General features: G+C 39.6%; 1 protein-coding gene across 1 annotated transcript in view; it reads right to left on the reverse strand.

Moving 5' to 3' along the window:
* Positions 1-4,530: 4,530 nt before the first annotated feature.
* Positions 4,531-16,205, reverse strand: part of EGF (epidermal growth factor) — a 92,858-nt gene continuing 81,183 nt past the window's right edge. The window contains exons 21-24 of the mRNA XM_082629735.1: positions 13,577-13,744; positions 10,384-10,501; positions 7,523-7,628; positions 4,531-5,565 (exon numbers count right to left, since the gene is read on the reverse strand). Of these exons, the coding sequence (XP_082485861.1) occupies positions 5,315-5,565; positions 7,523-7,628; positions 10,384-10,501; positions 13,577-13,744 (643 nt within the window). The 3' untranslated portion in view covers positions 4,531-5,314. The remainder of the gene's footprint in view (positions 5,566-7,522; positions 7,629-10,383; positions 10,502-13,576; positions 13,745-16,205) is intronic.

Genomic DNA, 16,205 nt, shown 5'->3' on the forward strand with positions numbered 1-16,205 from the left:
TTGAGGCAACAGGTATAAATACTAAAAGCAGGTAATGATAGTGAAAAATTTGGAAAGTTGCTGTTGACAGAGATCAAGTGGTTCTAGAACTCTAGTTATACATTTTCTTACTGATCATTAGAAGCTACCACCTACATCTTTTGTGCTGCTGTCTCCAGCTCTAACAAATTAATAAGTATTTAAGGGGCTTCCCTGGTGGCGCAGTGGTTGAGAGTCTGCCTGCCAATGCAGAGGACACGGGTTCGAGCCCTGGTCTGGGAAGAGCCCACATGCCGCGGAGCAATTAGCCCCGTGAGCCACAATTACTGAGCCTGCGCGTCTGGAGCCTGTGCTCCGCAACAAGAGAGGCCACGATAGTGAGAGGCCTGCGCACCGCGATGAAGAGTGGCCCCCACTTGCCACAACTAGAGAAAGCCCTCGCACAGAAACGAAGACCCAACACAGCCATAAATAAATAAATAAATAATTTAAAAAAAAAATAAGTATTTAAAACTAATGTCGACATTCTACAGTGTATTTCTGCTTGGCTTAGCAGCTGCCAACAAATGTTAGAGAAATATCTCACTATAATATACAAAGGGTTATTCTTACAACACATGGGATATTTAATTACCATCTGAGATTTTTCAGTAGAAGCCTTATGATAGTTTCTCAAGGACCTCTTCCGTTTATAAGCTTCCTGCCTTTAAAAAATAGATAAAAACAAAAAAATGTTTTTCCCAGTTCTATCAAGGCACAGATAAGCTGCACAGTGTTGTCTCATACTAATATAGTCATGAATTTATATTCTCATTAATTTCTTTATCCAATGCATAAAACTTGATGAATAAATGACCAACATGTCCCAATGTATATGTCTAAGGTAGTGATTTTAATGTAAAAATGAAATTGAATATTTAGTCTGTCTTGATATTTGTGCATAATGCCTCTTAAAATTTTGACCCAGGGGTTTAGGGTTCTGCTCTTTGCCTCATCTTCATGTGTAAATTGCCTGGATTAGAAGCAGAAAAAACAAGGTCACCATAATGTAAATTAGTGCTATTAAAACAGTGGTCTCGGGCCTCCCTGGTGGCGCAGTGGTTGAGAGTCCGCCTGCTGATGCAGGGGATGCGGGTTCGTGCCCCGGTCTGGGAGGATCCCATGTGCCGTGGAGCGGCTGGGCCCGTGAGCCATGGCCGCTGGGCCTGCGCGTCCGGAGCCTGTGCTCCGCAACGGGGGAGGCCGCAACAGTGAGAGGCCCGCATACCGAAAAAAAAAAAAAAAAAAAAAAAAAAACAGTGGTCTCAGGAAAGGGCAAAATAATAACTATAATAATACCATTTAATTTTATGGTAAGCATTATGCTAAGTACTCTACATGCATTATTTCATGTAAAAATCACAACAGTCCTCTGACAACAGTAGTGTTTTTCTCCCCATTCTACAGATGAGGAAATTGAAGCTGAGAGAGATTAAGTAGTTTGAACAAGGTGATAAAGCTAGTTAAGTGACACAATGGGATTTGAATTCAGTTTTATTGACTTCAGAGACCATCTTCATAACCACTACATTCTGTATTGTCATTAAATATACCCACACCACCTCCTCTATCTGGAATCGGTGCATCTGAACTCTGAGAATGCAGCTGAGAAGAGTAAGGAAAAAAAGGATGCAACATGTCAAAAGTTTAAGGGCTGCGACTTCCCTGATGGCGCAGTGGTTAAGAATCCACCTGCCAATGCAGGGGACACAGGTTCGATCCCTGGTCCGGGAAGATCTCACATGCTGAGTAGCAACTAAGCCCATGCACCACAACTACTGAGCCCTCGTGCCACAACTACTGAAGCCCGCGTGCCCTAGAGCCCGTGCGCTGCAACTACTGAAGCCTGCACACCACAAGTACTGAAGCCCACATGCCTAGAGCTCATGCTCTGCAACAAGAGAAGCCACTGCAATGAGAAGCCCGCTTGCCACAACTAGAGAAAGCCCACACACAGCAACACAGCCAAAAATAAATAAATAAAAATAAATAAATCTCTATTAAAAAAAGTTTAAGGGCTAAAACTCAAGTACTTTACACAGGAAATGTACTTAATCTCTCCTTCAGTACTATACATGTACTTTTACTTTACTTATAGTGTTAACTTGCTTGGTAATCTGAACACCAAGTTTACAAAACAGAAGCAACAAGAAAGGTGATAGGGAGCATCTATGGAAGGTAATTGATAGAGCCATGAGAGCTGACAGCTTAAAAGTTCATAAAAGTAATAAAAAAAAACAGGTTAAAGTATTTGGACTCAAGTTCTAAGGATCTCTGTAAGCAGCAAAGAAGCTCTGACTGTCACAAAACTGTAGCATTATACTATGCCTGGTGTGTAATGAAGTTCTTACATCATCAAGAAAATGTGTAATTATGTGCAGGGTGTTTCATAGAGTGGTAGAAAGAGTGTTATCTTAAATTGATTTTTTTAAAAAAAGAATATTTGCTTTTTAAAGCAGCAAGGCCTTGATTACCTCAATACCTCAGTGGTAGAAATAAAACCTTAGTTTGTGTTGGTGCTGCTGTTACTTTAAGTTGTTTCATACAAAAGATGTCTCATTTTAGAGCTAAAGAAACCACGGTGCAAGCACCTGCCTCACTGTCCAAATGACTCCCTAAAATTCTGAATAATACAGTTTTACTATACTTTATTATTTTGTCAGGTGAGTGGTACAAATAAAAAATAAGAACCCAAATAATTCAGGCATTAATCTGGGATTGACAACTCTTAGTTTAGAACGCACTCTGAAGGCTTAATTGTTGAGTAAGGCACATCATAATTTTCCTTCTGGCCCACCAGAAATGGAAATTGAACTATGTTAGAGGGTCAAATATTCACTGTAGAGGAGAAAAAATAGGAAATGACTACCAGCTAGGAAATTTTCCTGTTTGGTAATTTATGTGCTTCCTACAGTCTCTGGTTCAGATAAGTGAGTGATTAACTAAGGATCCATGTCCATCACATTATTTTCCTACTGAGCTACGTTGTTGTAAGCATATACTACTAGCGACAGAAACCCTGTCAAGTTCCAAATGGGAAAGAACTCTGCTTCAGGCATGTCTGGAGTGAAACAGCTCAGGATGAAACAATGCAGAGAGTGTTTCTCATTTAAGGATTTTAAAAAAAGAAGAAAGAAAAAGTTAACAACAACAACAAAATCTTGCCTGTCACAGCTGCTTAAATTACCTAGATATTTTCCCTTTCTCCCAGCCTTTTTGTTGGTTTGTTTGTATGTCTTTAAATAATTTATTTAGTGTTTTTAACACATTTTCAGTGATCACACGATAGTCATTTATTCACATGAAGAGGATATCAGTTGGAAATCAAGGTTAATAGGTGGAACTGGAACCATACGGTTTCAAAAGAATAGAGTATGCTAAGCCTTCTATTAGGTGCTAGAAAAGAGGGCAGAATGCTCATGTTATGTAGCAGGTGACATTTAGTCAAATAGGATCACAATCAGGCATTGTGCACAATGAGACCATGAGATTTAGGAAATAAAAATATTTGATTTGCATGTTTTCCAAACTGAGTATCTTAGATGAAAATGCTCTTTTAAAAAAATAGATTCTTAAAGGAGGATATTTCTGGTAGAGACATGGGAGGCTCAGCAAAGGAAAATACTCTTTCAGGGTGACTTGCTAAGGAAACAAAGTGTGTTTTCTCTCTACTTTGACCAGGGAGACAGTGTTAGATCCTGATCAAGGACACAGGGTCCTAGTTTATGAGGTATCAGATTCACTGCACAGCTTGAAGATAACGGTTCAAAGATAATGCTATGTTATGGGCTATTGTGGTCTTATCACTGGAATCCTAAAAGAGGTGCTAAAATACAAAAATGTAATCTAAACACATAAAGCTTCCAAAATGTTCACTTTTGGAAGAAGAAAAAATATTCACACAAATATAATTTTCCCATCATTGGGAGAATTATGACTACATTTTTTCTGAGGTCAGTTCACTCATTAGAAATAAAAGACAGATCTTCTGATCCTCCAGGTTATCAACTATCAATTAAAGCAAAACTGAATACAGAAAAATCTGAATTAACTCCACCATAAAATCTTTACCAAAACTTCTAAGAAGTATCTACTTGAAATGGGCTTCAACTCCTTTTCATGCTGACTTCTGGTGTAACCAAAGTCCAAGGAGTTCAAGAGAAAGGAAAGAAAAGATAAGCAAAAGGACTAGTTAATGCATAAACTGAATAATTCAAAGCCCCAAACAATCCACAATTACAGTATTAGGTTGTGTAATTTGTAGTAACAATGTCTTGGCTGCAAGAATGATATTTAATTGGAACACTTTGTGAAATTTTACTTTATAACGTTAGAAAGATTTCAAATATGATTTTTTTTGTAAAGTAACAATAGCAAGCTTAGAAAATCACTTTGCTTCAACTCTAACATCCTCTTAAACTATAATTTATTACTTAACCAGGTGTAAAATAAAATGTTTATGTTTAATGCTGATTTTATTTAAATAATTAGAAGAAATTGATTGCTGTCCAAAATTAAAATAAATCAGGCAATTTGCTTACAATCTCATATGTTGAAAATAAGTAAAAATTCTGTTCAAACATACAAAGGGAGAATTTACCATTTTCATTAGAGAAAAAATTATGTGGGGGAAAGAATAGTAATGTCAGAAACAGAGAAGTCTCTTGGGTAATGTTTTAAAAATTAAATGCTTTCATTCAAAGATTTTTAAAGGAAACATAAGCCATCCAATTTGGAAGAAATCAGGTTCTAAGTTAGTACATTTTTCATTAATTTATCAAAATTCATTCTTCAAAATTACCAGCATGGACCACACCAATGATAAGTTAAATGCCTACCAATGTATTATATCAATAACAATAATTTTAATATTCTAATCATTTCATAAAATTGAGCTAAATGTTCTATCCAGATAAGAGAAATTACTTTATAACTGACCCAACCTGTATGATTGATTGTTTTAACCCCAAATATCTTCTGGGGCTGCAGGAAAAAAAAATCTGTCTGTATTGAATATTGAAGACAACACAGTTTACAAAGCACTACTTTTCCCATTTTGGTTTCTAATGAGTTACCCAGTGATTCTTCAGGTTACTTTTACTTGAAAATCTGCAGTGAGACTGCTTGAAGGAAGAAGCAAAAGCACAATACGTATTTGTCTCCGACGCTGAGTAGGTGATTAGTTGTAGAGATTGTAGAATGAAAATCTGTATTTTTTCCTCTACCTTTTGAAATGAAGTATGACTATCCATCAATAACAGTTTGTTCCTCTTGATCTTACTTTGAATTCCAGCTTTCACTGAGTCAGCTCCATTTGGTGTGGTGGATCCGGAGCTCTTTGTTGCCATAATGGATAAGCTGATGGGAGAGAATGGGACTTCTCAACTCCCCCAGCAATGGGCCATGCCCCATAGGAGGGGAGATGAAAGCTACACTTCATTCCCTGGTGACTAGAGCCTTTATCACTGGATGATGAAACACAGCATCCTTGTTCTGTGCCCATATACATCTGGGGCTCCTTTCTCCATGATGTTGGTTGCAATGACCCTATACAAGAGAAAAAAGACATTTCAGCATTCGTATCACTCACAATGTCCAGCAAGACAGACCCTAATAGTAGTGGCTGGAGAGTAGGCCTGAAATATGAGACACAAATGAACCCATTTTCAAACCATTCTGGACCCAATTTTTAAAAAATTAAAATAGTTTTGGTTAGTAAGATGATTCAAAGGACTGTGCTACCTGACATTGCTACTTAGCTTTCTCTGTGTACCTCCTCTGTCCCCATTTGGCCCATAAATGACTTGAGAACAGACCTCGGGTTTTAAATGCACTTGCATTCCTATCCCCTAGCTTGGTACTCTGCACTTAACTTGTACCAGTTGATGTTGGCTGAGGTCAATGAATATGGTTCTATGGAGGCACCACTAGTATAGCCTGTGGCTTAATGGGTTTTCCAGGGTAGAGAAAGAATTGGCTCAGAGCCAATCTTGATCTTTTATCTCATTTCCCACTCTACCTCCCCACTTCCAATCTCCACACGCACTTTCACAACAGGCATTTATGAGATGGCTGGACATGACTGCGGATATGATCACTCATATTGGGAGACAGGTATTATGAGTGGCTCATAGAGAATGGGTCAAACTGTTTGCAATAGAATGAGTAAAAAGAGAGAGATTCTAACTTATTCCTGAGTATTCAGCTAACTGAGTCCTTAGTTCTTGTCTGAGTTTAACCATACTCTTTTAATTGTGCTACTGAATATCTTACAAAATTACATTATATATACCTCTAAAGGGGATTATCTTCATAACGAAGAATTATTTGCTTTTAGCTCCTCAAGAAAAAGTACTATGTAAAACAAGATATTCCATTACATTCAAAAATGCTACTAATAACAACAAAAACCCAAACAACATTTGAAAATGCTAAATGCTTTCATTATCCCGATTAATAACACTTGTAATGATATATATACACATATATAATATTTATTGTAGTTTTAGTATTCAATTCTGAAGCATACCTTAATATCCAGAGCCTTCCTCAAATTAGGAAAGAAAGTTATACTGAATTTGGGTTACGTGGCAACACATGTATGAGAGGGGGATTTGGAGTGAGTTTTTCAAAACAAGAAGCCTATGTTCTCTCTACGAGGAAGTCTGAGGAGAAGAGAATGGTAATAAGCATATTTATGAAGGGCAAATATCAGAAAATATAAGTGGGGCTGAAGCACCTCTCATTAGCAGAGGAACTGGTTTTGTTGGCTCAAAGTTTCTCTGAACCTTTCTGAAGGTTTATGATACAAAAAGCATATTCAACCTCATCCTCTGAGTTAGGAAATACAACTATGATATCTGAGACCCAAGCCCAAGAAATTTATCTTAATACAACTCTTGACAAAAGTATTATGTCGAATCATACGTAACTCCATTTCTACTGGAAGCAGATTGAGTTCCAGAACAGCCTGAAAATGTGGGTTGATTTTACAGCCCCTCTCACAGGGGTCTGGCTGGATTTCATAGACGGCCAGGCATCTGGTTGAGGGCTAGCTCCTGATAAGACTTAAATACTCGCAAATCCCTAGGAGAACCCCCAGATCAACTTAAATTCACAAGAATCCTTCCTTCTAAAACATGGAACACATTTTCTTGGAGCCACTTGCAATTTCACTGGAACCATACCTACAGCTGCCAATATAGATCCCGAACCCCAAGAATGACCTCAAAACCCAATCTAAATCAAAATAAGGAGTGACTCGTTGTGTGCTTGCTTAAGGGGACCTAGCAGACTGCTATGTGACCAGAGTTTTCAGTGAACATGGTAACCTCAGGTAAACAGGAATCTAGTCTAAACATATTTCTCTAAAGTTCTATGGCATTCCAATACAGCCAGCTGCTCACACAGCTTATATAATTTCACTATTCACTGTTTCTGTGTGTAGATGAGACTTTTCACATTCAGGGAAACATTCAAGATCCAGGTAAAGATAATCATTCACCAGGCTCCAGGGAAGAAAACTGGCCAACATCTGCCACCAGGCCGTCCTTGAGGGCTACAGGTTGACTCCCATTGCTGAAGTTTTGATGTTCCTTTATAACCACAAACTGCAGCAAACAAAAGGGAGAGAGAGGACATTGTTAAAATCCATAAATTATCTCAACATACGTTAAATAAAATCTATGGCTTCATGTCCACCTATAGAAGGTAAAAGCCAAAAGAAAGGCCCTGTCAAATTTGTCTCTCTGGCTAACTAAAGATTCAGTTTTCAGTTAGAAAGCTTCTGTTACTCTCTGTTAAAGCAACTAGCACTACCCATACATGAATCCACAAGTGTTCTAAGCATTGTCCACAGGCCAGACGAATAATATCTCGCACATGTATGTGCTCCAACTTTTCAAATGTGTGTGTGTGCTTAATTAGGAAAATTCACTTAAACATGCCATCAAGTTCTGAATAATCTGGGCTCATTAGTGGGTAATAAGAACTAATAATGCAACTACTATTTTGCAGGGATCCATGAAATGTCTTTTCATGCTTGAACAGCTTGGGAACCAGAATTCTAAAAGGCAGTCTCAGAAAACAACATTATTTCTCTTTGGTCAACAAAATGATTATTTTTGTCATTGTTTGAACTGTCCACATTCGATTGGGCACTTGCAATGCAGGCTAACCAGAGTTCACTGGCTCACATTCACACCAGGTAGATTAGAGATTAAAGTAGATCAAAGATAAAAGGAGAGAAAAGAAGTGACCCCATGCCCCAGGATGAAGGATGCAGTTTGGTGAAGTCCTTCCTTGCCAATCAGTAACCCAGCAGAGAGACTGTCCCAAGGTTCTGAACCAATGCTCTACTGGTTCAGAAATGTACCCTCCACATAATGAGCCCATAGCTCAGAAATACAACGAGGAAGAGAGAATAGAAAAAAATCTCCTTGGTCATATTTCTCCTTGAGAAAAACATAGGAATTAAAATGAGTAGAGTCGATTAGGGAGAGAAATGTTGGTGAGAGAATGGTGGATCCTCTGAATACGTTTTCATTTTCTTATTTTCCACAACACTAATCACCCTTCTCCACCTCCTCCTCATTGATGGTCTCCCGCAGTAACTCATTGCAAAACTAATACATGATCCACTGTTTAAGGGCACATGACCATTTTTCTGGCTCAAGTTAAAATCCAGTCCACTGCACTGCCAGTTTTCCAACCACATGCCTCTCTGCCAGAAGAACATAGGTTCCAGGATTCTGGCCTGGGTTGGGGAAGGCAGCTGATGGAACCAAATTTGTTTCTGCTGCTTCTCCTCCTAGTTTGGGTGCTCAGCTCTCTCCCACTCACACTGATATCTGCAGCAGCAGTTGGTGTCAACGACAGTTCTGATGGCTGGGAGACTGAACCTCTTACCACAGCCCTGAGACAGCATGCTGCTCATGACAGCAGCAAGTGTTTTTGATTTTTAAAGAAATAAGATACAGATTGTGTTTCTCCTTCTCTCCCATGATTTAAATAAGATGAACTAAACTTGCTACCCAAAACCTGAAGGAAGTAATATACAGGCTGACAGTGAGATCTGGAAAATTAAAGAGTCCACAAGTCATGAAGGTTCAAAGAACTGAGGACATTCTGTAACTAAGTCCACCCAGAACCACATACTTAGGGAACCTCCAGAGACAGGAGGGATCTTAGAGCTCATGTAATCCAAACTCCTTGGAGTCCTGATGAAGAAACAGGGGTTCCGTGACTTGCTGAAAATTAGCCAACTGGTTAGAAGAGTAAAGCCAGAATTGACATTTCTTATTGTATTTCTGTACTCAAGTTCCACCAAAAAATAAGTATACACTGAATGCGTACAACAGGCAGAAACAGATGGTCACTTGTTAGTCAAAAGCATAGCCACAGGAAAGCTGTTCTCTGAAATATACATGAAGTAGAGGCTGGAGAGTGGGAGAAGTGATGTGGGAAGGACCCCAAATGATGCCTTTGCCCCTTGACAACCTCTCCCTAATAAACTTTTCCCTACGTGCCCACAGGTTTCAATTCCCCACGGACCTGCCATATAGTCCAGCCTCTTCCACAACATATACCACAAGTGATACCAACAACACACACTGAACCAGTCAAGTTATCTCTGACGGGATTCTGAAAATGGAAATTCCAGCAATTTCAAGAGAGCCTGTCCCAAGTCTGCCCTCTAGTGTTCTAAGATCAATTGCTGAAGTGGATGATCTATGAAGCATTTTGAACTTCGCAATTACTATGCTTTTTGGAAAATATACAGGGTTGCCAGATAAAATACAGGATACCCAGTAAAATTTGAATTTAAAATTGAACTTTCAGTATTAGCATGAATTTAACTAGGTGTCCTGTATTTTTATTTGCTAAATCTGGCAAATGTTTTGCTGCTGAAGTTTAAGGACTTAAAATGTGTGTGAGAAAAGAAATTTTAACAAAATTAGGAGCATAATCTTGGGTTTTTAAGACATCCATCTGAAAGGGATCGCCTAAAAATGGGGAAAGACTTTTCACAAACACATAAAAAGCCAAGTTATAGCAAGAAAGTACATGCTAGAAAAAAGATCCCATAAATGTCTCGTGCATTACATTATGGCACTAGTTTAGCTTATCTGATTACTTTAATTTAGGACACAGTTCCCCCACCCTCACTGCCCACCCAGGACCTCCCACTTGCTGTGGTGTTAGGTAACATTAACACCAGCTGGAAGCTATAATAGATTCCAGTCTCTCTGAACTCAGTGAAGAATGAGAAAAAAAAATGAACTGGGATTAACGTAAAGCTTTACTGCTTTACATTTCTTGCTTCATGTAGTTAATTTCTTGCTTCATGTACTGTGGTCACATTACCCAAGGTTGGGGGCAAGAGGACATCCCAGCCTCGTCATCTGAAGGCCTGATACTGCTCACATCTCTGCTCGACTCTTCATAAGGATTCTTTGGATTTTTCGATAGCAGCTTCTGAGTCCTGCCATAGAGCCAAAATATCAGACAATCTCAAAACAAAATAAAACAGTAGCCTACTCAGTGATGGTCAAGGACAACTACTTTTGCTACTGAAATTTAGGTACTTAAAATGCATGGGAGAGAAGAAGTATTAAGGAAACTAGGAGACTAATTTTGTGTTTTAAGGCATCCTTATCTGCATTACTTTCCAGATGATGCTTCACTCTTTCCAAGGTGCCGTGACAAGGGGTAGGAGGGCGTGGGGTGGGCGGGAAGCCATGCATTCATTCATTCATTTATTCATGGACATATTGATTGAGTACTAACTATATCCTAGGCCCTGTCCTAGTCCTGGAGACATAGGAATGGAAAAACAACACAACAAAATCTCTACCTAAACGGACTTAGAATTTGTGGGGAGGGGGCGCCCATGGAAATAGTGCCACAGCAATTGTGTGACACACACTATCTTAGCTTCATTTTACAAGTGAAGCCAGTGGGACTGGAAGATAGTAGTGATGAACCCAAGGCACACAGCTACCAAGGGCAGCCCAGGAGCTGGGTCACAATGCTGTGCCAACTACATATTGGCACCTGCCATCTACCTCTACAAGGATTATATCACGAGCTGCAGCAGCTGCTGACCTTCAACACCCACTGAAAGGAGTTCAGTGCGGAGATCAGGAATGAGGCACTCTGTGCTCTGCGAAAAACTGGCAGAACAGGTCTTTAGATAATTAGATATTCTCAGGAAAAGATTTTATGAGCCCAATTCTTGCATCTCCTTGTATCTAGCAAAGCACTAAGATCCTTCATGGTGACGTCACCTCCTCATGAGTAGCAGTAACCTTCACGAGACTAGCAGCAACCTTCCGCAAAAAATATGTGCTTGATTGCCTGTACTCCCCCTTCACCAAAGTCACATATATACCGACCTTGCCCCCTTCCTCTTTGGAGCAGTTTCTCAGAGCCATCTGAAATGCTGTCTTCTGGGCTATAGTACTCATTTTGCCCCAAATAAAACTTAACTCATAACTCTCACGTTGTGCTTTTTTTTTTTTTTCAGTCGACGGATGCAAAGCCTAGGCTCCTTCCAGGTTTATGCAAGGCATGATGTCATGCCCTGGGGGAGGGGGTGAAAGGGAGGGAGATCTAACGTGAAAGTGGGATCCCTGTCCTCAAGGCATAACCTTGAGAGGGAGAGAGACAGGTACATCACATACTGAGCAGTCATTTAAGGGAAACCAATGAAGGAAAGGTGGTGGGGAAGACCACCAGCCAGCCTCAAGATTCCAAAATAATGCTGCTATCCCGGAGCAGATGGCATCTTAATTCCCTCTAGGAGTGTAACCCTCAGTCAAACAGGCCTGTCTGACCATTGGAGGAAGGACAATAAGGAAGGTAGGGGCTGCTATGGAAGCCCCATCCCAGGAGCTGTGAGTTCCATGAGACAGATGGAACCCCATCAGGAAATAGTGTGGGTTATTATTTTTAATCAAAAGCATCAAGGAAAAAAATTGAAGTGGTTAATATAAACAGTTCCAAAGTTGCAAGTTATAGTTTGTGACATAATACTTCCTGTTGATTTTTTTACAAAGCAGTCCTTCCAAGAAATAGTTTTATTTTTATTTTTTACCTTCCAAGAAATCGTTTTATTTTTAAAGTCTTTTTTATTGAATTTGTTACAATATTGTTTCTGTTTTATGTTTTGGTTTTTTGGCCGCAAGGCATGTGGGATCTTAGCTCCCTGACCAGGGATCAAACCCGTATCCCCTGCATTGGAAGGCGAAGTCTTAGCCACTGGACGACCAAGGAAGTCCCCAAACAAGTTTTATGAAGTAATAATATTACAATACTTTTAAAATTATTTAGTTCCACAAACAATCTTTTCAGAGATACACAAGACAAATAGTGTCGGACAGTCAATCTAGACAAAACAGGTCAGACTGACACAAAGGGAGGAATAACTGATTTTAACTCTGTAAAGAAAATTGCTAAACACACCTAACTGATAAACCCAATTATAGATCTGTATTTATTGGTGTACATTAGTGACTTGGCAATATTTAAACTGGCAGTTTTAATTTGAACTTAGCAGCATATTACTTACTATGTCATAGTCCATAAAATAAGAAGAAAAAATACCTAATAATTACAGTACACTTGGACTTGTTTCTTCCTTCCATTTTTCTCTACATTATTTGCCAATCATCTACTTTCCTTTTGGCGTTCTGTCCAATGGGATGAAACGGTGATTATTCAATATTCTTCCTACAAATATCCAAGATATTGATTGAACACCAGGCTAAAAAGTACAATGGTTACTGATGAACCACTGAATTAAAATTTCAAGTTTTTGCCTGAGAATCCTGTGTCTCAAGATAGAAAAGGATTTGGAACGTGTGACTCCCTGGGGAAGATTACAGTTCATGGAAAATCATAACAATAACAAAAAGCATTTATTAAGTCATATATGCCAGACAAACTACAACGGTGCATAAAATGCTTTTCTGTATTGAGGATAGTGGAGGATGCTGTCTTACTTTTTAAGAAAGTGGAAAATGAGCAAACAGTGTGATGCCCATTCCTTCACCCTAATGTAGTGGGGTTTTTTTTTAATAGATGTGTAAATATTATCGTTCCACAGTTCTAAACTTTTAACTTGAAATGATTAAAAACATAAACTCCAAGGACCCGAAACTTCCTTCCAAGTTAGGGAAGATAACTGAGTTTCTTGAACAGAAGTTAATACTTTGTGGGAAATCAACTCAATGGATGGCACCCATGAAAAATTATAGTTATACAGGCTGGGGATGGTGTGAGAGGAAGCACATGATGCTAAAAGAAAAAAAGTGGAATATAAAAACGTGTGAGGTTAAATAACAACCCAGTAAACTACATAGGTTTATGGACAAAGACTGGAATGGAACAATAAATCCACTGATGTTTTAGAGCAATGAAATCCTGGACCATTTTTTGTTTTCTTTTACTGTTACTCCAGTTTTTAAATGAAATAAGTGTGTAGAAGCAGCTCATCTCAAGAAGCCCCTGGGAGGAGCTAGAAGGAGGTTGAAAGTTCCAATGGAAGCAAAGTCACCTGTATTTCTGAGCCCCGCACAGCCCCAGGAGCAGTAGTAGAAGCAGCACCACCGCGCAGGCAGCCACCGCGGTGATGCTCCGCTGCCGCCCGTGGCCGGCATGGCGCAGTTCCCACCACTTCAAGTCTCGGTGCTGACATCGCTCCCCGACGTAGCCAACGACACAGCTGTGACAACATACAAACAGAGGTCAGCAGTGAGTCAAGGCCGAAAGCGCTTATATTTTTGCACTCAATATCCAGCCGTCTCTCAACCTCTGCATTTCAGCTTCAGCTCTTTGGACATATGGAAAATCCATCAGGGGTCAGTTGAAAGCACTCTAATTTACAAGTTAATGCAACACAGACTTCCCCCATTGTTCTGTTGGCCCTGGGATTAATGGGGGATTATTTGCATACCGCCTCTATAAGGCACTGCAGAACATTGATTAAAGATCAATTTCTGTTAGGCTAAAATCCTGTGAAGCTTCCTCTAAGACCAACATAAAGCAACCCTGCCCGGAGAGCCAAGGGAGTTTTTGAACAAATGTTCAGCCAGACTGCAATGAGTATAGGTCAAAGGGAGGAAGAATTCAAGGCAGAGTCTTTCACTTGAGACCAGGTTGTAAAAGAATGTTGAGTAGTCTCTGAACTGGAAGCATAGACTAGTCTGCAGAGGAAATCATTTTTCCTTCTTTTTTAAAATCACAGACTCAAAAGGACTCGGTGGTGACACACAAGCATTTGCCTACTTCTTCAAGGGAGAAAAACTAAATGGAGGAAAAGAGGCATTCACCAACATCCTGCTGTTTCATTAGTGAAATTGTTACTGGAATTACCAGCGGGCAACACAGGCTGCGAACCCTTTAGATGAAAGTAAATGAAACAATGCTGCCATCTACTGGGAACACATGCTTCCAAAACTCTCAGGATCTTGGGTAGAACTATATTTATTATTCTTTGTAAGAGCATAAACTTTAAAAATATTCTATTAGAAATTTTGTGTTGCTCACTTGTTAGGAATTTCTTCACCTTGGCCCTGGATCTACTCTCTGTATGTATATCCATGTCCCTACTTTGTTCCAAAAGGAGGTAAAGGAATGAATACACAGAGGACTGATACCAGTCCCCATGGGGGGAAGAGGCAGCAAGGGAAAGGCGTTAGATGAAGCATGCATCATGGATGAAGTCATGGATGAAGGCCCAGCAGATCTCAAGTCTAGTCCTAGTTCTACCTGAGTTGGTTATAGGAGCTTTGGTGAGTCACTTTCAAAGACAGCAGGGAAAGTAACTAGTGTTTGTTATGCACCTTATGTTTCTGATATTGTACTAGGCACTTTTACTCATTTTATTTTTGATGGCATATTCCCATTTTATAGATGAGGAAAGTGAGATTCAAAGGAGTTAAGTAATTTTTCACACAGTTAGTGAATGGCAGGTTTGATTCAAATGGTTCTCTGATTTCAAAGTCTGTGTTCTTTCTACTACATTGGGCCACTTCCAAAAAGAGTTTTAAGTTCCATGCACCTCTGAAGAACTATTCTTCTAGAAGTGATCCTACCAGAGAATGCAGGATCTGAGTGTAGGAAGCATAAAGGACCATCAGGCTATTCCCGGCTTTCCTGGATGCTGTTTTAATGCTAGCTGTCCTTGGTTATAGATGTTTACTATCAATGTCTACCAGCCACTTTTAAATTGTTTAGATATTAATAGGCCACATCTCCAATCCTCTCATAGATCTTAGGGTCTCAAGGAATATGCCAAGCACGTGACAAGAGAACTGGGAGCCCAGGAGGCTGCAATATCAAAGCCTCTCAGCCTTATAAGGTCCAGAGCAATCAGCCAGCATTTCACAAGGGCAGGCCAGGCTCCACTAGTTCTTTAGGGTTTTTTTTTTTTTAAACATCTTTATTGGAGTATAATTGCTTTACAATGGTGTGTTAGTTTCTGCTGTATAACAAAGTGAATCAGCTATACATATACATATATCCCCTCCCTCTTGCGTCTCCCTCCCACTCTCCCTATCCCACCACTCTAGGTGGTCACAAAGCACCGAGCTGGTCTCCCTGTGCTATGCGGCTGCTTCCCACTAGCTATCTATTTTGCATTTGATAGTGTATATATGTCCATGCCACTCTCTCACTTTGTCCCAGCTTCCCCTTCCTCCTCCCTGTGTCCTCAAGTCCATTCTCTACATCTGAGTCTTTATTCCTGTCCTGCCCCAGGTTCATCAGAACCTTTTTTTTTTTTTTTTTTTTTAGATTCCATATATATGTGTTAGCATACGGTATTTGTTTTTCTCTTTCTGACTTACTTCACTCTGTTATGACAGACTTGAGGTCCATCCACTTCACTACAAATAACTCAATTTCATTTCTTTTTATGGCTAATATTCCATTGTATATACGTGCCACATCTTCTTTATCCATTCATCTGTCGATGTACACCTAGGTTGCTTCCATGTCCTGGCTATTGTAAATTGTGCTGCAATAAACATTGTGGTACATGACTCTTTTTGAATTATGGTTTTCTCAGGGTATATGCCCAGTAGTGGGATTGCTGGGTCGTATGGTAGTTCTATTTTTAGTTTTTTAAGGAACCTCCATACTGTTCTCCATAGTGGCTGTATCAATTTACATCCCCACCAACA

Source organism: Mesoplodon mirus, assembly GCF_964341445.2.
Source record: "Mesoplodon mirus genome assembly, chromosome: 2".
Lineage (NCBI taxonomy): Eukaryota > Metazoa > Chordata > Mammalia > Artiodactyla > Ziphiidae > Mesoplodon > Mesoplodon mirus.